General features: G+C 45.7%; 1 protein-coding gene across 3 annotated transcripts in view; it reads left to right on the plus strand.

Annotated features, from left to right (window-relative positions):
* Il16 (interleukin 16) overlaps nucleotides 1-24,200 on the plus strand; it is a 104,276-nt gene that overhangs the window by 8,475 nt on the left and 71,601 nt on the right. Inside the window, exons 1-2 of one of the 3 annotated variants that reach the window (XM_021168624.3) lie at nucleotides 1,966-2,049; nucleotides 14,610-15,022. In XM_021168624.3, coding sequence (XP_021024283.1) covers nucleotides 14,711-15,022 — 312 coding nt within the window. In that variant the 5' untranslated portion in view covers nucleotides 1,966-2,049; nucleotides 14,610-14,710. Of the gene's footprint in view, nucleotides 1-1,965; nucleotides 2,050-5,122; nucleotides 5,353-14,609; nucleotides 15,023-24,200 lie in introns of those variants that run through there. The other 2 variants (XM_029479674.1, XM_029479675.2) reach the window with 2 other exon arrangements.

The following is a 24,200-nucleotide window of genomic DNA, read 5'->3' on the forward strand; positions in this document are numbered from 1 at the left end:
CCTCAGAATTGAGGGAGATGAAAAAAACTAAGACCCAGGCCAGATAGTAGGAAGGGTTTGGGTCTGGCGCAAAGGGCTCCAGGATCCTCCTCAGGTCTAGGGTATAGATTCTTCAACTTTTCTGCCAGAGGGAAGTAGCTACAGTGAACAACACCCATTGCAGCCCCAGTTACACAGTTTTCATAACTTCAAGAGACACTGAGGATTAGCAGAACCAAGAGTGCTGACCAATGCCCCTAGCCCCAAGCACTTCAGAAATTCCTGCACCTTCCCCCAGACTAGTCCCACAATAGGGGGCTGTCCCCATGCCTGCTGACAAAGGCGACTTTATGTTCCGATTGCCCTCCCAAGATGTCTCTTGTGACCACCCTGGTTGCCTAGCAGTGGATGGACTTCCACAGTAGTCTTGTATGGAATGTCACGGGCATCCTACAGCTTACCCACCACACCCTTACTAATGCATAGGACCTGGAACATTTGGTAGAGTGTCAAAAAACATACCAGAGAGGCCACCTAAGAGTTAGCCTGCTGCCCACAGAGTCTGTGCTCAGAAGAGGAGTATGGAACATTCTCTTGGGCAGATGTTTTAGATGTCACCTTGAGATCTCAGGTTCGCTGAATTGATGAGAGGGAGAAAGACATGTTGGTCACATGATAATAAACACTCAGGAAGGTCATGTTTTCTTTTTCTTTTATTATTTATTTATTTATTTATTTATTTATTTATTTATTTATTTTTAATTTATGTGAGTACACTGTAGCTGTCTTCAGACATACCAGAAGGGGGCATCGGATCCCATTACAGATGGTTGTGAGCCACTATGTGGTTTCTGGGAATTTGAACTCAGGACTTCTGGAAGAGCAGTCAGTGCTCTTAACTGCTGAGCCATCTCTCCAGCCCATGGTCATGTTTCTTAAGACTGGTTTTCAATGTGCTTCATGGAAGTTAAGTAATTGCTTGTAAATGGAGCATGGTCAGTATCATGTAGAACACAGATACAGAGCTAGCTATGTCTTCTGGAAGGTGGGGCTGGGGCCCAAGAATTCCTACAGTCAGTTCATTTGTTAGGGAATATCTGGCACAAGAAGTCAGGAACACCTTGTTTAGAGCCCCCATGTGGTATTTGTCAGCCATGATCTTGGAGAAAGTTTCGTGACCTTGCTTATCTAATCCGTGCTGTGGCTCACGGTCACCAAGCACAGCACAGAGTGAGGAGCGGTGCACTGAGCTTTTGAGTGGTGATTTTGTGACATGGTTATGACAGCACCTAGTTGCGGGTAGGATTATGTGGTGATATTTTTTTTTTCTTGTTAATTTTCAGTTTTGTTTGTTCATTTTTCTTCCAGTGCTGAGGAATCTAACTTGAAGTCTTGTACACTCTAGGCAAGTGCATGGACATGGGGCTACCATTTCTTTTAAAAAATTTTTGTCTTGGGACAAGGTCTTGCTTAGCTGTCTAAACTGGCCTTGAACTTGTGAATGTCCTGTCTCAACCTCTTGAGTAATTGGGGACTCAGGCGCATGGCCATCAGAACTGTTGTCACATTTATGGAAAACTCCTGACAGGTGCCAATCAATCTCTGGTCTATAACCCTCTTTTCTTTCTAATCATACTTAACCTGTGAATGCCCGGGGCACTGAGGGACAGATAAGGAGTCTCACTGTATTTTGGAAAGGGCATGCCCAGATGGCATACTTTATTCTGAGGCTCAGCTTTCAGCCCTACCATCCCTGTTTGGACTAAGGCTTTCATGGGGAGATGTCAGATGGCTCTAGCTGGGAGTATTCACACAAATCTGTGCCAGGTTGGACTCACTTAGCCAGAGTCACCTGTCCAGAGCAGGTGGCAGCATCTGACAGGGTGTGCCATCCCTCTGAGCTGGCATGTGACTCAGGGCTGGCCTCAGTGTGACAGAGGAGTATTCCCCATTTAGTCCAATCAGGGTGTGGGGCCCTTGGTAGTGCAGATTACTGTGTGCTCTGGCCTCTGCAATTGCAGAGAGAAGCAAAGACAGTGACATCCTGAAGGGCTGTACCAGGAGGGTCAGGTGAGTGAATGGCTCCTCACTGAGTGTACAGAGCGAGCCATCGTTATCTGTAGATGGAGGCTGAGTCTTCTGGCTTGAATGGGGAGGGATTTGGTTGCTAAGATGTATGTTTTGTTTGGAGGTGGTCAGGGAAGGCTCAGTGGGGAGAGCTGTTTGTAGAGTTACCATGTTGAATGATAGGACTTCTCCAATCGTGGTGGGTGATTGGATGGTCTTGCTGTGAGTCTAGTGTTTCTGACTCCTCACCTGGTCTTGTTCTTATTGCTGTGGGTGTGGAAGCAGTTGGGAAGAGGATGGGAGGTAAAAGGCCTTGGGTACCTGGAGGATGCTTTGTTGACCTGGCCAGATGGGCACAATGAATGGGTACATCTGACAGCTTTGGTGGTGAGGAAAGAGTCACTGGAGCATTTGGCTCCCCGCTTCTGCTTTTGACCAATTCCTGTTCTGGTTCCTCCCTAGAGGTGCTAATCCTACCCTCTGCCTCATAGTGTGATTTCTCCCTGTTGCTGGGGACTCAGGTGGGGAACATGAGGGTGAAGAGAAGCAGATGCTCTGAAGCCACAGGGCAGCATCTCTCCTTCTGCTCTTACTTAGGAAAATTGTCTCTTTCTGGCTAAGCTACCCTAAAACGATGGCTGCATCCTGGCAGCTAGCTGAAGCTGTGCTGGGGCTTCCTGGGGCAGCTTGGGGGTCACTGCCCTCTACAATTTTTCTCATTCTTTCCTCGGCTCCTTGGAAGAAGGTCCTCAGAACCCTGTTTTCTCTCTCCTCTTTTGTCCTGTGGTTTCACAGTGGCCAACTTTTCTGAGCCCAGCAGGGTACTTCCCTTGCCCAGGAGGTGCCAGAGTACCCTTGTACCTTGCTGAAGTCCCACCCAGGTATTTATTGCACCCCCTTTCTTAGGCATTCTCCTAACCCCAGATACTCTGCTGGTATCTTCTCACACACTCTCCTGGTGATCTCGTGGTGTGGCTCCATGTGAATGGTGGGGTTCATTCAGCTAAAATGGGGTGTATCCTGGGCCTTAAGTGTAGCCTCTGACTCCAGGTTTTATGATCATCACTGCCCCAAGACACACCCCAACAAACATAACCTAGTCATATATTCACAGAGTAAAAACAACAGAAGAACACTCAGGCTGGAAAGATAGCTGTTGGGTCAGTAGGCACTTCTCATAAAAGCTGGAATTCAATACATGGAACACATGTAAAGGTGGAATGGGAGAACCCAATCCACAAAGCTTTCTTCTAGCCTCCCCATGTACATACTTGTACACATACACACTCGAAAAAAGCTATTGGCTCACAATTCCTTGGAGATTTTTAATTCAACTAAGAAACCACTTCAGAATTAGTTTCTGTGTACTCATTATGATGGTTTATATATGCTCAGCCCAGGGAGTGGCACTATCAGAAGGTGTGGCTCTGTTGAAGTAGGCATGGCACTGTGGGTGTGGGCTTTAAGACCCTCAACCTAGCTGCCTGGAAGTAAGTATTCTGCTAGCAGCCTTCAGATGAAGATGTAGAACTCTCAGCTTCTCCTGTACCATGCCAGCCTGGACACTGCCATGATCCCGCCTTGATGATAATGGATTGAACCTCTGAACCTATAAGCCAGCCCCAATTAAATGTTGTCCTTAGAGTTGCCTTGGCCATGGTGTCTGTTCACAGCAGTGAAACCCTAACCAAGACACTCATATACAAAGAACTAAAGCAGATTTATTTTAGGAGAAAGCCAAAAGCTGAGGACCTGTCCTCTTGCCAACTCTCTCCATTCATGTCTTCTGGATCCCACCATGAGAGACTCAAGAACTTGAAGAGGTCGAGGAGCCCTTTGAATTGAATTTGGTAAGAGCACAGCGAGGTCATATTTCTGAGGGGCATCTTAAACCTTAATAGGCTATGGCATCGCTGTTCTCTTTTCCACACCCCTAGGCTCCACAGCCACCAATAGATTTGTCTAAATCTAATTCAGAAGGGTCATGCTACCTACCTGTGACCCCTTCCAAGTCTCTGCTCGTGGGTAGGTCCTTGGTAAGATGCTTCAGCCAAGGCACTTAACTCAAGTCTCTGCTGGAAAAGTTCCTACACTAGAAAAGTATCTGTCTGTGTCTGTGGTCCCCAGTAGGCTGTGAAGAACCGTGCTTTATCCCATATGGTCCAGGTGCCTGAATCACAGTGCATGATAGAAACTGATTATTGTGCGGGTTGGGGCACACCAACAGTAATTTTAGGGATTAGGAAGATGCCTCTCCAAGCACAAGAACCTGATTTCAGATCCTCAGTACTCACGTAAAAGTGGGTTCCACTTCTTATGTCTATATGCTTAGTACTGGGCAGCAGAGACAGAGAGATCCTGGCGCTAGCTGGCCAGCCAACCTAAGTGAAAGAGCAAGATTCAGGTTTAGTGAGAGATTGTGTCTTAAAACAATAAGGTGGCTAGCCACAGAAGAAAGACAGCCAGTGTTGACATCTTACCTCAAGTGTGTGCACAGGCAAGTACACTCATGTTGATAGCTCTTGAGTATACACACACACACACACACACACACACACACACATACACATTTTATCAGGAGAAGGAATTGTTTGTGTCTGCAGTGCCTATTGAGACTGGCAATATATTTCCATATGTGAGATGTTCTTCATCTTAAACACAGCTCTCTGTCAGCAGCCACACAGCCCCATACGTGGGGAACAAAAATCCAAGGCAGTGAAAATAAACAAATGGCTGCAAGAGTCCCATGTTTCTGTTTGGGAGGCAGCTTCGAATCAGCAAGGGACTCCAAGTTCTTTCGGATTTCTGTTGAAATGAGGACCCATCTATGTCAGTCTTGTAATTAGACAAGGTTGCCTGGTGTCTGCCAGAAACATGAAGAGGTCCCTGCCCAAAAGAGCACGGAGCAGATGGGGTTGCTGAGCGCAGCTTGTGCGTGAGCACGCCGCCTGGGGAAAGGAAGGCAGAGAACCAGGAGCTGTGGTGCCTGCGACATTCGTCCCTGGGGGGAGAGAATTAGATGCCACAGAAGCAGCTCCTAGACTACTAGCTCCCTGCACTGTGACCCAGATGTCAGGATCCATGCAGAATAGGGAATCTTCATGGGTCTTGCACCGTGGGGGCAGAAGTGCATCTGTAATGGACAGGTGCAGCAGCTAGGATGTGGCTGCCCTGCTCTGCCTGCTGGAGGAGGTCACCACCAATATGCTCTTTGGCACATCTATAGGCGCACCCCGCTGCTGGGATGTCAGACAACATCACCCTGTCCCCTCTGCTCATGGCATCTCGTACCTGGCCGGGCTAACTGTAAGTAACTCTGAGCCCTTTCCTCACTCTTCTCTCAGCATAGGAAAAAGACCAGCAGGGAACATAGCCCCCAAAAGTGACAGAAAAAGGTCTGTCACAACCAGGATCAGCTACTCAAGGGCACATGGAGAGACTCAGGAAATCTGGGGAAATGAGAACTCCAAGCCATATACCACAGGACCCGGCTGGAAGCATCAAAGGAAGCTCTCAAGTAGACTGGAAATCAATACAGTTAATGAGAAATTCCCCTTTACATATAAAATGAATAGGATTCACAAATGTATAAGATTCTTCACAAAATCAATCTTCTTGCTTGTATATGTGTATAGAATGTGTATAAATGTGTGTGTTCCCGTGTGAGGGCACACGTGTGAGTGGGTGTCTGTGTATGTGTGTGCTTGTGCACGTGAAGGTCAGAAGTTGGTGTGGGGCATCTTCTTCAATAGGTTGCTGAGGCAGGCTCTTCCTCCGATTGTCTGTTTGACTAGTGTAGTTAGCTGGTTTGCCCTGAGGAATGCCTTGGCTCAGCTTCCCAAGTGCCGAGGTTATAGGCAGGCTACCACACCCACTGTGCATTCCTGTGGGTGCTATTACCTTAGCAGGAGTTTGAAACTCTCTATGTTCCTTATTCTTAAAAGGCGAGTGCTTTACCCCTGCGGCTTCTCTCTCCCAGTCATATATTCTAGGAACTTTCTAGTGTTTTTATTTATAACATAATAATGGTATTAATGTGATGCTGTCTTGCTTTAGTTACGTATATTTATTTATGAATTCATAAACATTTACTTATCTGTGTATGTGTGGTTAATGGTGTGTACCGTGATATAAAATGTAAGCTCAAACTTTGAATCAGATTATAAAAGCCCAAAAAGCAGTATTCTAGGGCCTCAGTGGGGCCGAGAAGAATGTGGGTGTGGCCCTATAGCCTGGAGTATGCCTGACTTCTCTTTGGACACAGTGACTATCTCCCTGCTGTCCAAGGTAAGGACTCCTGGCTCAGCCAGCCATGAGCACTCCTCTCTTTTTCTTACCTTATGCTCTCCTAACTGGATGAATATATCCTCAAGCCACAGTAAGGGTCAGAGGTAGTTGGCTGGTCCAGTCTCACATGTCTGTCCATCTCCTTTTGTTCCTCATCCCTCAAGGGTGGCTTTTGCTACTTCCTGCCAAACCGCACAAGTCCAGGAATGGTCATAGCAGTTGCTGAAGGAGGCAGGGGACTGTCATATTTACTGCACAGGTGATAGCTGGGCAACATTTTTCCAACACTGAAAAGTGTCAAAAGGAGAGAATGAAGTATGTGTGTATGAGGTGGGAGGGGACATAGGAGCTGTCAGCCTCTCTCTGAACATGGGGATAGCTCAAGACATTCTTATAACACTTACTCATCTCATATGCCATCTTACAAAGTTGGCCTCAACGTATGCCAACAAATAGTGTCCAAGACACATCCCTATGGCTACAAAACAATTAAGCTGGGATTTCCTAATAAAAAAATCAAGAAACTAAAAGATGTAAAATTGAAAATTAGTTGACAATAACCAAGATATTCTTCTAAAGAATAGAGTTTAAACTGGATATCAAAGCTTCAATTAATGACCTTCTGAGTCAAGAAGAAGGCTTTGGCTGTGCCTCAGCAACTGCTTAGGTCCTATGTATCTCTCTACATAATAAATATGTACAAAATAAAACATGTACAAAATAAAAAAAAATGACTAGTTATATAACTATAGATTGTGGACAAAGAAGGCTTTGGGGGAGACTTAGCTTTAAGTAATAGTGACAAAGATGGCCAGCATAGTGACAATAACTAACTAACACAGGGCTGAGAACAAACTTCCATCCTTCCATTTGTTATCATAAACTTTATGAGAAGTAGCCACTGTTATCATGCCCATTTGACACGTAACAAAACCAAGACACATAAGGCTTCAGTAGGTTTTGAAGGTCAGACTTTGGCTTCTTGAGCTCCTCCACAAAGCATGTTGCCACTCCATGACACACAGCTATATTTCAGAAATTGGAATACTTACTATGTCTTCTAGTCAGCTTAGTTCCAACAATTCTTTACTTCAATAAATGTTCTAAGCATTGAAAAATGTTTTAAATAATAATTTTTCAATTTGTTGAGACTTTTCTTTGTAATATATTTTGATCCCACTCACTCCCCATATCCCCCAGTTCCTCCCAGATCCATCCCTACCTTCTTACCCACTTACTTTTGAGTCTTTTTTAAAAAAGCTTATCAAGTTCCATTTGTGTTGCCCAAGTCTCTTGAGTATGAGGCCATTCCTTGGAGTGTAGTTGACCTACCAGTGGTCAGATTCTTAAAGTAAACTGGCTTTCTTCTCCCAGCAGCCATCAATAGCTTCTCAAGTGGGAGTGGGAGTTCCTGCCCACATTCCCCATCCATGCTGGGATTTTTGTGTGGTTTGAGTCCATACAACTGCCAAAGCATATCTGGAAATCACTCTTTTGTTGACATCTACTGCTTTTGGCCTTTACAATCTTTCTATACACTTTGCACAATGATCTCTGAGCTTTGTGGGAAGGGAGTGATATCAGTGTGAGGGAAGCTGGAGCGCTCCCATCTTTTATTCTCTGCACATTGACACATTGAACAGTTGGGAGTCTCCATGGTAATCACTGTCTACTGCAGGAGGAAGTGTCTCTAACAAGGATTGACAGTTGCAACGATCTATGGGCATAATGATAAGTCACTGAAAGTTGGTTTAATACTAAGCCCAATTAGCAGACAATAATGTAAGTTCTCCCATTGGGCCTGTGACTTGTCTAGCCAAAGGTTTTGGTCCTGATAATATTGCCAGATATGGGTTTCATCTTTTGGAGGAGGACTTAGCTCCAACGAGAAAATGTTTGCTTACTCAAATAACTACTATTGCATCAGAGGGTGCGTGTCTGTGTGTGTGTGTGTTGTGTACCTGACAGGGTTCACAGATGGGCAATATTGACTATTTTCCTCTTTGGAAGACTGCATAGCAACTTCTAGCACCATAAAAGCTAGACAGTGGGGATAAAACCTCCAGGTCAGTACCACATGATTAAAAAGTAGACGTGGCATTATATTTTTGTCTCCTAAAACACAACTTTATTTTTCTAAATGTAATGGAGAGTTGTGGCTGACATAGAGAACCAAACACAGAAAATGAGTACATAGACCTGAAAGGTTTCTTTACCTCCCCAAAGTGATCACTAGCTTTCAGTTTATCCATAAAGGTATGTTTTCTTCATAAATTAAGATTAAGTTTAGGCAACTCTTTTATAATAGTTCTTAGTTTTTGGTGACTTCCCAACATCCCACCATATCAACACATGTAGATCAGTTTCATTCCTATTGTTGGCTGTGTAGCATTCCTCAGAATGTGCCATTACCTATTTAACACAGTCTCTCACTGGCGCACCTTTAGGCTGTTCACAGTTATTTACATTCTTCTCATTTCCCCTCCTTTTTCTTTCTACTAGCTTTGTTTCTTTCTTAGTTTCCTTCTTTCTTTCTTTTGAGACAAGGTCTCTCTGTGGCTCTGGATGGCATGGGACAGAGAGCAGGCTGGCCTCAAGCTCACAGAGATAAGCCTGCCTTTGCCTCCCGAGTGCTCTGATTAAAGGTGTGTGTCACTGTGCCTATCCCTTCCTCTCTTTCTTATTAATTCAGATAACCAAGCAAGGTAGGTCATCCTTAGCTAGGCTCTTGCTTATCTTATTTTGAATGTGTGTAAATCCATAAACTTAACAAACAGACAAGTTTAAGTCCTAGTCTGAATTATTCCCCTCAGATCTCCCGGGGGCTAGCATAGTTATCTGCATTTCATGGGTAACAAAGCCATATAAGAGTTGCATTGCTTAATCCTGCAGGGATGAGTGTCAGGCCCACCATTCAGATAAGGCTAGCTCCAGGGTCCAGCCTTGGATGTTCTAGTCAGATACCCTCTTGTTATTACTGTAACTACAAGTTTGCTGGGGCTTTATACAGATATTCACTCAAGTGATTCTGCTTGGTGCCTGGAAGTGGAGGAGTCACAAGAACTGAGCCTGAGGGAGCCCCTCAGGAATCACTGCCCCGTCTGGTCCTGTGCCTTTGGACTTAAGTGATGTTGAGTTATCCAAAGATGCCCCAGCCCAACCTGTCCCATAGATTTAGGCCCACTTCTCAGGATGCCAAAAGTTCCGCACCTGTCTGAGATATAAAATATTCACCCTGGGCTCTAAGGTACTTTCCGGATTCTAGAATGTCTTTCTAGATAGTCCTTAAGCTCAGATGTCAGTTCATGTGGCTTCTTTTCACTCCGATGTCTTGTCACTTGAGTCCTCCAGTCTGTGGTCCCAAGTGGGACAGTATTCCTGTGTTTGTGCAGGTGTCAGTGGGAAGGGTCTCTGAGATGCTTTTCAGCTATTGGTCCATATGCAATGCTCCTGCAATGTGCCAAGCCTTAATGAGTACAGTTGGTTTCCTCAGAGATGGAATAGAGTAGAGGAAGAAAACTGATACGTGTAATAATCCAACACTGTCCACTTGACTAGCAGGAATACTAAAGCCCAGAGATGCTCTATGCCTTCCTAGTCTTGTGTACAGTGTATATCGACACAGAGGGTCAGACTCAGCTGTGGGTCCCTTAATTATATTAAAGATCTTCTCTGGGGTGGAGAAGGGACACTCACCTCTTCCCTTCATTTCTTATTTCTGAATCACTTTTTAGTTCAAGACCCCAAAAATATACCCCCTGGGCTGGAACGGCCAGACTTCAAAACTGCCTTTGAAATAGGACACTGTGGGAGACTGCAGAAACTCCAAAACACATTTATCAAAGGGTTCCCCTTTCGCCACATGGTGATTTACAATCCTCTCCAGTTCTGCAGTCAGTGAACGATGTTTCACCCAGACCCAAGTGTGAGGCTGCAGCTTTAGTGAAGGATTTACTCAACACACTGGCTGCATGCAGATGCGGAAGGGAAGGAGGGAGATGATAGAAAGAACAAGGGACAGAAGAAGGAAGCAGAGAGCAGGGAAACAGGAAATGGGGACTGGGGAAGAAAGAGATGAAAGAGAGAGGAAGTAAGGGAATACAGAAGAGAGGGAAGGAAGACTTGCAGACCTTGCTGCCTAGCCTGAAGTCTAGAATTTTCTTCAAGGCCTCTAAAGGAAGCGAGTGTCACTGCTTGGTAGCCCTTGGCACTGCACTCTATGTAAAGGACAGCTCGGCTGTGGTCAGGTGTCGCAAGCAACTATGAGGTCAGTGGTCCCCATTCCTTTTTTCCAGGTAATCTCCTGCATGACAGGAAAGGTGACTCTATGTAGCACCTTTGTGCTCTGGCTGAGAGAACCAATCCTATTCAGGTGTTTGGAGGAACACTGCTCAGGACATGGGAGAGTGGTTTTTCCAGTCCTTTGACCTTCCCTGGGCTAGGAAGGCAGGAGGTTCCCTGAAGATTTCCATGGTGAAGTCCTGTATGTAGGGAACTTCAGGTACGTCTTATGCAAAGCCCACCAGGGACAAAGGAAACTTGTAAGACACTGGCAAGGAATCCTGGGGCTGGGGACCAGATAAGAGAAAAGCTATTGGTTTGAACTTTCAGAGAGGGCTGAGGAGGGGGTGTGCGACACAGCTGGTTCTCAGCACCACTGGCATTTGGTTGCACGAGAGAGCAATAGCCAGTTCTAATGTCTCAGTCACCAAAACCAAGCTGAGCCATGTGACTGCCATGCTGTGTTTTCAATTATTCCTTCTCCCCTCGCTGTCTCTTTTGGTGCTAGGCCTAGAGGGAAGTCCCTTTCCACAGAAGTGAGGCTCTGGTCTCTCCACCTCAGCCCTTGCATTCCTTTCTCATTCATGTTTTCTGGGCTGATGAGGCTTGCTTAAAGCAGTCTCTGCTCTCAGAAGTGCCTTGCCCTCTGCCTTCTCCTTCCCACTCCATGGTCTATGTCATCTCTCAGGAGAGCCCAGCCTCAGAAATGTCCACTCCTTGTAGAAGGGCTTGCTTTTTATAGCTGACAGGACTCACTGGACACACTCATGGGGTGAGCAGTCTCCACCAAGAAATCTGAGCCTCATCTGGTCTAAGTCCTGCATGCAGCCAGTGTCCCCAGCCAAGGGAGCCTATGGCTTTGCACCTCAACCTCAAAGGACCCCATAGATTCTTTACTCTAGAAGATGCCTAGTGAGTGGCTGGCCATGGCTGGGGAACTTGTAGGTGAAGAGAGGACATGGGGGAGAAAGGGAATGGGGTTTATAATCTGAGGGTCTATGAAAATTGGTAGATCAAGACATTCAGAACCAGCTGCTATGAGTGAGAATGGATGGAGGGAAAGGCAAGCATTGGCTGGGGTGGAAGTAGCCTAGAAAACACACTATCTCCTGGAAATCATTGTTTTCCAGGACTTAGACTCCTAGTAGTATACCAAAAGACTTTTATTCCAGGAAGATAGATACACTTTTAAGCCTAAACCTGAAAGTTTTGATTCGTTTAGTGGAATAAACATCATAGCGTCAGGCATGGTTGGATCCAGCTGCTGTGTGACAGCATCTAGGCTTGGTTCTGCTCACATTCCCCCGACATTCTGCTCCTTGTGCTTTTCTCCACTTCTCACCACATCTGCCTGATGTCTGTCTGAACCTACCATGTCAATTTTCCTCTCCACACAGTAGTGCTCAGCAACTCATCCTTAGCTCTTCCTCGTCTGGTTTCAGAAACTCCTAGAAGGATTTTAACATAAAACTTATTTATTTTCAAGCTTTCAAATAGCTAATGTACAAGTTCTGGCACACACACACACACACACACACACACACACACACACACACACATCATGCACGTCCCACTGAGTTTGATCTGAAAGGAAGGAGGTCCAACCAAAGTTATGATCTACAGAGATGTTGCCACGGAGCTGCCAGTTCTGGGGATTTGAAAGGACAGTGAGTTGAGGACCTCCTGTGCTGGAGACAGCAGCCGGAGGGTAGCCGTGATGGTTTGGATTTGAAAGGGGATATCTGAAAGAGAAACAAGTAACAGGAAGAAAAGGGCACTGAGACCTCAAAGACCATGGACGGACGCAGATCAATCCTCTCAAGACAAAGCTAGTTTCAGCTTTGCGTTTGAGGCTGAGGACACATTGAATGTGGAACTGATACGGGAGTTTCCATGGCTCTAGGGGAGGGAAGCAAAAACGTGGTGCCGGATCTGGAAGCAGTGGTGAGCTAAGGAGAGAAAGTGCAGAGCACAGAGCATTTATTCAAGAGTAACAGGACAGGGTGACAGGAAGGTCAGCTGCAAGAATAGACTAAGGAGCCGGATTTATTTGTTTTTCAAGCTAGGGTCTTGTCTGTCCCAGGGTGGCCTTGAACTCACTACATAGCTGAGGTTGTTCTTGAAGTTCTGATCTTCCTGCCTCTACCTCCCAGATGCTGGGGTTACAGGCACCACTGTGCCTGGACTACCACATAGTTTTAGGACAGTGGAGGGTTGATGTGCGAATCTCTATGCAGCAAGAATCACTGAGCAAAGCCAGCTTGGAAGCTCAGGATCTAGCCACACTGCATAGTTTCGTGGTGGTCACTGCCCCGTGCTTTGGTCATCTTTCTGTGACAAGAGGACATTATCAGATCCCACAAGGGTTTATGAGGACTCAGTGGTAAAACAATCAGAGCACTTCCTGGCACACTACAGTAATGACATTTTGAAGTCACTGAGTGCATGACGGAGATAATTATAGAAACACAGCACATTTGTTGGCCAGTACTGGAGCCCAGCTGGTGGCCATGAAGGTTTCCTTGTACCCATCTGCTCAAGAATGAGTGTGGCCTTCAGGGCTCGGAAACCTGTCACCAAGCACAGCTGTCACTACAGAGCCAGTCCGTTATGGGTGGGATTCTATCATGTGAATTAGACGGGCAAAGAGTAAAGGAATTTGGGATATTGGCAAGGGTTTCCTCATGAGGTGGACAACACTGAGTTAAATATTTGAATAATATTTGTTTGTTTAGTGTGCACATGTATGGTTATGAACACATGCATCAGAATAGATGGTGGAGCTTCAAGGTCAGAGGACAACTTGGAATCGTCAGCCTTCTACTATGTGGGTTCCAGGGACCAGACCAATGTCATTAGGCTTGGTGGCAAGCACCTTCATTCACTTCGACATCTCATTTGGTCAGCCCAAGATGCAATGATGCTTTGTGTTTGTTTGTTGTTTTGTTTTTAACATTTAGTGTGTGTGTGCGTGTGCGTGTGTGTGTGCGTGTGTGTGTGTGTTTGCCAGGTGTTTCAGGCAGTATCCTAAGAAGGCATTCTCTTTGGGGGGCACGTGAAGATGTCTATGTCAGGAAATGTTGAAAGCTCTGTGCACCACCTGACTCCATGCTGCGGGGCCACTAGCAGCAGGGTGGGTCCCTAAGAGCATCCCACAGTTTGTTGTTCTGGCAACAGGCTTTATTTTGTGGCTTGGACCCAAGTCAGAACTTGTCTGGCTACAGCATGAGGCTACTTTACCACTTATCTCTTGGACACTGGATCCGTGAGAGGTGCCTCTTGACAAAACTGTGTTGGGTCATGTGCCTGATGGGGAGAGCCAGTTTAGGGTTATGAGGCTGGGGGAATAAACCTGGGGAGTGGCTGACAGAGTACACTGGTGTGACTTAGGGCCTGAGGAAGGGCACGTGTGTTTGTCAAGAGCTAGCTGTGTGCTGAACCGTCTGCACTCAGCCCAGTCATGACAAACTGGCAGATCTTCATCTGGGATCCTAACACATGCCTCAGTGGTCACTGGGCTGAGCCCTAGGCTCTTGAGTTCTTTTGGAGACACTGCAGGAGATACTAAGGAGAACAGGGGGACCAGGGCAGTGGGCTCCGTCCTCCTTGACCTCCTCCTTGCTATGATCTACAGGCTAGAGTTTCATTTAAAGATTAGCTTCCAAGTTTAAAAGCCTCAAAGCCACGGTCCCCTAAGCCTTTCCCATGATTCTGAGTCTTAGCCCACTAGCTAGCACCATGGATTTAAATTTCTTTTCTCTGCTCCTCGGTTCCCCTGTCTTTAGGATGTAGGTTAGAATAAAGAGTTTAGGCTTGGTCTCTATGAGCCTGGACTTGGAGAGGGCATTAACCCCTTGAGTAATCTAAGCGCTATTTGTCCTGCAGAGGAGCTGGGTGCCGGGACTCATCTGCCCTGCTTCATGGGCACCGGAGTTCAGTTCCTGGACTTGAGCCGGCAGCAAGTCACACTACTTCCCATTTCTTCTTTCCTCCAGGGACTCATGCAGTGGCAGCTAAATCCAGTTCATCTGTCACTCACTGGCCAAGGCCTGGAGAACAGGAGAGGAAGAAGCGTGGCCTCACTTCCTCTCTGAGGATGGAACCCCACGGCCACTCCGGAAAGAGCCGGAAATCCACGAAATTTCGCTCCATCTCCCGTTCCCTGATCCTCTGTAACGCCAAGACCAGTGATGACGGCTCCAGCCCCGATGAGAAGTACCCCGACCCTTTTGAGACTTCACTGTGCCAGGGCAAGGAGGGTTTCTTTCACTCCTCCACGCAGCTGGCAGACACATTTGAGGCTGGGCTCAGCAATATCCCAGACCTCGCACTGGCCTCGGACTCTGCTCAACTCGCAGCAGCTGGGAGCGATCGAGGCAAGCACTGCAGGAAGATGTTCTTCATGAAGGTATGGCCAGGGTCTGTGTCTGACAGGGCTTACAGTTGTTTCTGGTGCTCTGAGTTAGTCTTTGAATCCATTTAAGCAAAAATCAGAAGAACAGAGTTTTCATTGTACACTCAGGAGGCTGCCCAGGACTCACGGCAAAGGGCTTGATAGTGATTTAGGTACGGTCAACACTCTTCTCTGAGATATTTGTTAAGAGATGGTGTCAGTCAAAGACAGACTGAGCCTAGATCCCTGGTGAAAAATGGCAGCTGCAGTAGCTCTCATCACCACACAGGCATCCTTTAGCATAGGGTAGGCAGGTCAAAACACACCTATCCTGCATACACATATCCTGCATGGTGGATGCAGGATCCAAAGGCTTTGGATCTCAAAGCCTTCTCAGCCAACCAGATTCTTGATGAAGAATCTCAATAACATTGGAGAGTAGGTCATATGACCATTGCAGGAAGGGCATCACAGGCAGAGGGGCAGCACATGCAATAAAGAAGAAAAGAATATGTTAGGAGAATACAGGAGGCTGATTCAAGAGGGTGGCACAAGTTCAGGACAAACCTGGGCTACATAGTAAGTTCAACTTCAGCCTGGGACACACAACATTTTGCCTGAAGAAAAAAGTATGTTGTGAATATCAAAAAGTCTGGAACATGGTAGTCAGAGAGAAAGGGAAGAGTATTAGGATGTGAAGTTACGGTAGCAGCCTGGGTCCTAGGCATGGCTGTGGTGAAGCTTTGGGGTGTTATTGTAGTGGTGGAGCAGGGAAGAGACATGATTGGGTTGTTTTAATAGGAACTCTCTGGAACCTGGCTAACAGTAACGGGGCGCTTCTTGGGAGGCTGTGGTGATAACCCAGGCCAGGAATTATGTGGGTTAAACTGAGGGAGTGGGGACAGAGTCCCAGAAAATAGTCAGAGCGGGAACTCCCATGGTCCAGGCAAAACTAGAAGGGCTTGTCCATAGGAGGATGCAGAGTGTGAAGGCATGAAAGGAGTTACCTCAAGCTGCACATTCTAGCCAGAGCAGCAGCTCAGGGAAAGTATGTGTGGGAGATCAGGACAGAGAGACAGACGACAGACAGACAGACAGACATACACGCGCACGTGTATGCAGAGACAGACAGAAAGAGACAGAGACAGAGAGAGACAGAAATAGTGACAGAGAGACAGAGACAGAAAGACACACACAGAGGGACAGAGATATAGAGAGGAAGGATGCTAACCCCCAACCATGCCTCTTTGGAGCCTCAAGTCTCTCCATGATTAGGTGTGTCTTCTCCCACTAAAGCCAGACCAGACATTCCTCTGCGATATATGTGCTGGGGGCCTCGGATCAGTGCCTGTATGCTGCCTAGTTGGCAGCTCAGTTTCTGGCAGCTCCCAGAAGTCTGGGTTAGTTGAGATTGCTGGTCTTCCTATAGGGTTGCCCTCCCCTTCAGCTTCTTCAATCCTTCCCCTAATTCAACCATAGGAGTCCCAGACTTCAGTCCAATGGTTGGGTATAAGTATCTGCATCTGTCTCAGTCAGCTGCGGGTTGTCGAGACTCCTCAAAGCACCTCACAGCCACCCTCTTTGCCTTCCAGTGGGGACACTCTAGTCCCTGCTCTGGGCTCCCTCCTTCCCCTTAACAGAAGTGCCCTGTTCTCTGGCATGACTCAGTTGGTCCAGATGGACTTCTCAGCCTTCGGCAGTACCATGGTTACACTGATTTCAAAACAACATCTGGGAGAGACCCTGTGATGTCAGCCCCTGCTCTAGAAATGCTTAATGTGAAACTCGAAAAAAGAGGAAGTTGCTTAAAGAGACAACTTGAAAGTTAAGGGAAAAAAGGAAAGCATCATTGGAAGGTTGTGTGTGGCACACTCAGGACTGAGCTGACTCCTACCTACAGGTGTGCACGGCCAGCAGGGATGCTTATGAGAGTGTGACTAGCCTGTGCAGTACTGAGGCCCCAGTGGCCACTTGCTTCTGGGCCAGCTTTCCAATAGGACTTCAGCTCATTAGGCCAGAAGTGAGTGGATTTCCTGAATACTTCAGACTGGCTGTCTTTTTCCATAGAAATACTTTTTTTTTTTTTTTTTTAAATTCAATTACTCTCCGTTTGCGTGCCTGTGTGCCTGCCTGCCTGCCTGCCTGCCTGTCTGTCTGTCTGTCTGTCTGTCTTTCATTCTTTCACCTAGTTATGTGGGCAAAGATGACCTTGAGGTTTTTATTTTCCTGACTTTTACCTCTGTGACATACCACACCAAGCTTAAGCAGTGGTGAGGATGGAATGCAGGCCTCCTTCATTCTAGGCAAGCATTCTACCCGCTGCGCTTTATTTCTAGCCCCAAAGAGTATTTTTAAAAATGCCTTTTGAGCAGAATCTCAAGGCCAAGGAAAGAGGGCACTCCCTCCTTCCCTTCCTCCCCAATTCTCTCCCTCTCCTCCCTCCCCCTTCAATATTTGCTTCCAGTCTCTACAATAACTGGATTCTTGCATGTTCTAGCTATTCTCTGGAGTAAAGAAACAAATCTGGGTTCTGGAGAGATGTCTCAATGATTAAAAGCACTTATTCATCTTCCAGAGGACCCAGGTTCGATTCCTAGTACATGGTGGCTTGCAACCATCTGCAACTTCAGTTGGAGGGGATCCAAACCTCTCTTCTAGCCTTTATGGGCACCTGGTATGAATGTGGTGCACAGACATTCATGCAGGTAAAACAATCATAAGATTGAAAAAAAAATGTAAGGGAACAAGTTTGGTGCTGTACCCTCAGGGGATCTGTGTGGAGACTGCAGGTGTGAGCATAATGAATCCTGTCCCTTCTTTCCAAGCTGGTCATACTGTGTCCTTAATGAAAAGTTCTATGAAGGGCTATCATAGCCTAGACAGACTCTTCCAGGCTAACAGCTGCTCAGCTTTGTGTTGTGTAACAAAATAGCACAGGCTAGATAAATTACAAAGAAAAGAAGGTTGTTGGGGAAGGCCATGTTCACCTAATGTCAGAACTCAGGCGGTGGACGGTAAAGAGTTGTGAGTTTTGGGGATGGCTTACCTTCCCCCGTACTCTTTTATCTTCAACTTGTGCCCATACATTTAAGGTATAGGTTACACACGCAGCACACAATTATTTACTTTTTATATCACATTCTTTACATTTGCCTCTATTTTGTGTCATTTCAGGGGTTTACAACTGTGTTAACCATCTTGTCCTTTGTTTTCTAGTTGTCTGAAATGTTTTATACCTGTTTTCTTTCTTCTTATCTTTTAAGCTGATATATTTGTTGCATTTTCTTTTGGACTAGTTGCTACCCAGGGATTATCTTTGATTCTTTGATCACTAAAATACATATTATAATCTATTTATCATAATCTCATTTAAACTAGTACTTCACTAGAGCACCCGAACACTACTCAGAATGCGGAACACCCAGTTCCATCAACACTCACATCCTCTTCTCTATTGCTGCCAAAAGTTAGTTTTGCACATGTTTATGATTTCCAAGCATAGCATGATTGTTGCTCTGTGAGTCAGTACTCATTTGCATGGTTGTTTATGTTTATCCCTCTACCATCTTCATTTCTTCTTGTCTTTCTGTGTCTTGCTGAGGTCATTTCTGCCTGAGACAGGCCTCAATTTAACATGGGGTAGGACCTGAGCTTAGAACTCAAAGGACCTCCGCAGGCCAAATATTTAAAAAGTTAAATCCAGATAAAAAAAAGATCTAAAATGCATCCTTCTGTCTTTACAACTTGACCAGCCTCCATATGAGCTTGCAGACCAGCTTCAGTTAGATGCTTGGAGTCCTCAGAGTTCTGCCCTGGAAAGTGGTTGCTGGGAGGTTCATCTTGACTCTTGGCCATCACTCTTTGTCTGGCCATCCCTTCTGTTTGTCATCACAAGGGCCTTAGGTTTAAGCAAGTGATCACCTGCAATTCCCTATTCATGCCCTCCTCCAGCAAGCCCTGGAAGCCCAGAGATGTGCATACCCGTGTTGTAATCCACTCGAGATGACACACACCTCTGGGAGAGAGGAGCCTGGTGCACAAATGCTTTTGATAAAATATCACCATCCAAGTTTGATCCTCCCTTCCTCTCTGGCTGGATCTTAGCTGATCATCACATAGTCCTGAAAATCCATTTGCTCACTTGGTACTCTTTGGAGTTGGTCCTTTTTTAAAGGTTCTGTGGCACACAGACCTTGTTGAGACTGGGAACTGGTTCAGAGTAACTACCCTTTAAGTATTTATGGAGAGAACTCTGTATGAATCGGCACAATGAGGCCACCCTTAAGACAGAGAGTCTGTTGGCATTGAGCTTTCTTGAAGCAACATGTGGGCTTACATTAGACTTTCTGTCAGCATTCTCTGGCTGGAATCTAGAGTCAGTGGTGCTCCGTCTGGGAGGATAGCAGCCAGGAGGCCAGACATGTGTGGGGGGTCCTGCTCCTCCAGCTGCCCTTCTGAGAGGATGTGCAAGGCTTTGATGCACAGCGTGGCACATCCTGCTTTTCTATACAAATTTAAAATACTGGTTAGGCAAAGTCACCACTCATACAGCGTGACTCAGGGGCCATGCAGTCAGCTCAACCATCTGCATTTCTGGCATGTGCTGTGGGTGTGTGTTGGGGGGTGGAATCAATGCCTCCCTGGGCAGACCAATTTCTTCACCCCTCTGCCTATGAGCAGCCCAGTTTGTGGCTTGAGGCCTAGGCTTTCTTGGCAAGCAGGAAACACGATACCCTGGCTGCTTGTCTCTTCCTGCCACAGTAGAGTCTCTTGTGGGTACTGAGAGCAGTCACTGTGAGGGAAGCTTGGGTTTCTAGGACTCCCAAGGAGCTGGTAGGTCCCCAGAGTATATGGAAGGAGGCAGAGGGAGGCAAGGGTGGTCCATATGCAGGAAGTGGGGAGGGACAGCCCACAGGTATGATTCATGCCCACTTGCTGATGCTCACCCAAATTCTTTGTGATTTCTAGTTGTTTCCAATGCTAGAAGACATTTGGAAATATTCCTTTAGAAGTTGGCTTCATTAGTTGGCATTTTGAATCTCATTGGTTTTGGCAAGATGCCATTTGGCTAGTAAAGAGTTTGCCTGGGGAGAAGGAGAAAAGAGGAAACTGGGAAAAGTCAGTAGAGCAGCTACGTTTCCAACTATGGTGTTTAACATCGTCCTTTGTGAGTAGGTTACAGCTCATCAAGTCTTTTCCCAGTCTCTGCACACAGTCCACTCCTTACTGCTATATGGCCACCACTGTCTGGAATACCCATGAACCAAGACTGGGTCAACCTTTAAAGCCCAGTGTGTTAGTCAGCTTTTAAGGACTGTATCAAAATACCAGAGAGAATCAACTCAAAGCCAGAAAGGTTTATTAGGGTTCATGAATCTAGAGGCTTTATCTCAGAGTTGGTTCAGCTGTTTTTGGGTTCATGGTGGGGTAGAATATCTCAGAGGAGGAGGCCTGTGTGGTGGAGGAGCATGCTCAACAAGTAGCAGATGGAACAGAGAGTGTGAGCAAGAATGAGGACTGGATTCAGAGGGTGGGGAGGCTTGCTTTTGTAACAAAGTACCACTTCCAAGTGGTAAATCTGCAAGTGAGTTCTTCCCTTGAGGTCAGAGCACATGCTGCACCAGGGGACCAGTGTGAGGGATGCAGGAGCAGGAGTGCTTCTTCAGTGGAGCATCTGCCATGAAGCCATCACTACCCCCTCCCCTTGCCCTACGCCCTAGTCACCTAATTGAAACATCAACCAATAAAAAATACGTATGTAATTCCATCAAAGAATACATTCTGGGTGCCAGCTGCAGGCAGGAGGCACACTTTAATCATTTGTGTTTCTACTGTGAGCTCAGAAGAAGGTTCAGAGAAGGCCTCTTGACATTCCAGCCCTTACCTGAAAGTATAGTATATATATTTTTAAGTTTAGGATTTAAAACTTTTTATTTAATCCTGGGCAGATGCAAATAAATATACAAAATGCATTCATACTCCATCATCATTATTATTATTATTGTTGTTGTTGTTATTGTTATTATTATCTTTCATCTTTCTTCACAGTCCAGACACTAAACCCTCTCTCGTTCTGCCCTCCAACAGATTCCCATCCCATTCCTCCTGCTGCATCTCCAAGAGGATACCCTCACACCCCCACAAGCCCCACCAGGCCTCTCCACTCCCTGGGGCCCCAAGTCTTTCAAGGGCTATGTGTATCTTCTCTCACTGAGGTTAGGCCAGGCAGTCCTCTGCTGTATATGTGTTGGGGGTTTCAGACCAGCTAGTGTATGCTGCCTGGTTGGTGACTCAGTGTCTGAGAGATCTTGAGAATCCAGGTTTGTTGAGACTGCTGGTCTTCTCATGGGGTTGCTCTTCTCCTCAACCTCTTCTAGACTTTCCTAAATTCAACCACAGAGGTCCCCGACATCAGACCATTGGTTGGGTTCAAGTATCTACCTCCATCCCAGTCAGCTGCTTGTTGGGCATTCACACTCTTAAAGAGTGTTCTACTTACCCTCTTAACATCAGGTTTAAGAATCAAACTGAGTCCTGTGAGCATCCCTACCCAATGCTATCCACTCTTGCATCCTCTCATGGATGACACTATCCTTTGTTTGAGTATATTATTTCCCTGCTTGTCCGTATACTTTGCCCAATCTATTTACTTACTTGAATGGCATTTGGTTAGCCCTGCTAATTGTTGATTGATGTTTGTTTGACATTTTCACCCTTTTACTTCTGACCTACGTTTGCTTTTCCAATACTTCTGAGTTTCTTGTAGATAGCTATGTCCATGACTTCAGTGCTGGAGATTGAGCCCAGGATTAAGGTATTCTACACAAGTACTCTGCATCAAATCTATACCACCAGGCCTCTTTTCAGGTTTTATTTGGGGATAGGGTTGCCCTAAGTTTCCTAGTCTGGACTTGAACTTACTTTGTATCTCACCCAGGCTTTGAACTTGCAATCCTCCTGCCTCAGCCTCTGGAGCAACTGGGATAACAGGCATGCCTGCCAGTCTCAGCTTAGTTTTAAAAATCTGTATCTAAAGCCGGGCGTGGTGGCGCACGCCTTTAATCCCAGCACTCGGGAGGCAGAGGCAGGCGGATTTCTGAGTTCGAGGCCAACCTGGTCTACAAAGTGAGTGCCAGGACAGCCAGGGCTACACAGAGAAACCCTGTCTCGAAAAACAAACAAACAAAAAAAACCAAAAAAAAAATCTGTATCTATTCTGCTAATCTCTGAATTTAGGCCATTTACATTTAAAGTAATAATTTATATGTGAGAACGTAAGGTTTTGTTTTTTAATGTTTGCTGTTCCTCCACTTATTTCCTTTTGCTTCTCTATTTTATTTGAACACCCTTTTTAAAGTTCCTTTTTTAAAGAATGCTTTGGGGGTTTATTTTATGTTGTCACTGTGGCTGCTATGTGTATGGTCATTTATATCACACGTGACTTGTCAAATCACCTCTTGGTACCGACATTTTATTCTCCTTTTTTAAAAAGACCTTACACTTATACCCTGCCCTAATTAGGTTTCTATTGATGACATAAATACCATGACCACACGCACCTTAAGGAAGAAAGGGTTTAGTTCACCTTACAATTTATAGTCATGAAGGAAGTCAGGACAGGAGCTCAAGGCAGGATCTTGAAGCAGAGGCCATGGATGAATGTTGCTTACAAACTTACTCCTCCTGGCTTGCTCAGTTAGATTTTTCATACATCCCAGGACCACCTGCCTAGGGACAGCATAACGCACACAGTGCTGGGCCCTTCCTCATCAATCATTAATCAAGAATATGCCTCACAGAACTGCCTACCATTCAGCTGATGGAGGCAACTTTTTTTAAACTGAGATTTCTTCTTTTCAGATGACTCCAGCTTGTCTCAAGTTGACAAAAACTAGTTGGCATGGGTCTCTTGGTTTTCCTAACTTTTATATCACCATCCCAAGAATTTATAGCTTGATCTCCACAACAGAAGATATACTGTTTGCTTCAAGCATAAATATTACTAAACTCACACTGGTGACAGAATCTATTGTTTTCATATGTCCCGACACTCTTACTTCCTTTCTGAAGGTTCCAGCTGTTTTGTCATTTTCTTTCTATTTTGAAACTTGCTTTAGACCAGCAGTATTCAATTGGTTACCCCCTCTGGGGGTTGAATGACCCTTTCACAGGGGTTGCCTAAGATCATCGAGAACATGAATATTTACATTATGATTCATAATAGCAGCAAAGTTACAGTTGTGAAGAAGCAACAAAAATAATTTTTTGGTTGGGGGGGTCAGCACAACATGAGGAATTGTCTTAAAAGGCCACAGAAGGTTGAGAACCTCTGCTTTGGAAAATCTTTAATAATAGAGTGACTTATTATAAATCCTTCTTATTTTCATCCATCTGGGAATATGTTCTGTTTCTCATTTGTGCCTAAAGGATGAGTAAGTGGTTGCCTGTTTGTTTGAGACATTATATAGAATCCTCCTGCTTCAACCTCCCTAGTGCTGGGATTATCTGGGAGGAGAGCTTTGAGACACACTACATTTCTGGCTGACACTTATTTTCTGTGCTTAGATCCTGGCACATCTTTCCTTCTGCCTTCTGTGTGCTCAGATGTGACAGTGTTTCCTTAGAGATGTGTCATTTGACTCTACTTATTTTGAAGCACTTGGCTTTTGATTTTTAAGGTTTGATTATGAGGTCCCATGATGTTGATTCTTAGGCCTAGATTTGTCCAGTTCTAGCATCTCTTGTGTCTCTTTTTGTGGCATTGTCTAGTGCAAAGAAGAAGCCTGTATCTTGCTACTTACCCCTTTAACACCTTGATTATGTCTAATTTTTGTTTATTTCTAGAGGATTTGTAAGTGGTGGAGGAAGCATTTTGATGGTGGTTGCTTTACAGTTCTGGTCGGACAACACCAGCACCTGGCTTATCTAGGGATTCACTCACCATCTACTTCTCCATATAGTGTGCTCTTAGCTCTCGATGCTATAAATGCTGGCCTTCAGTTGCATGTTGGACACTTAGGTTGTTCTGGTAGAGATGATGTTGTTCTGTGCAGCACTCTGGGTAGGTAGGTGAAACACGTAGTTCTGGTCAGCTTTTTTGAATGTCGGTTGCCATGGCACTGTAGTTTTGTTGTGTTTGTGTTCTGCTGGGTTTTATCCTCATCATACTACCAGATGCTGACTGGGTCCATGA

Source organism: Mus caroli, unplaced genomic scaffold (assembly GCF_978045245.1).
Source record: "Mus caroli unplaced genomic scaffold, Mus_caroli_1 scaffold_8, whole genome shotgun sequence".
NCBI lineage: Eukaryota > Metazoa > Chordata > Mammalia > Rodentia > Muridae > Mus > Mus caroli.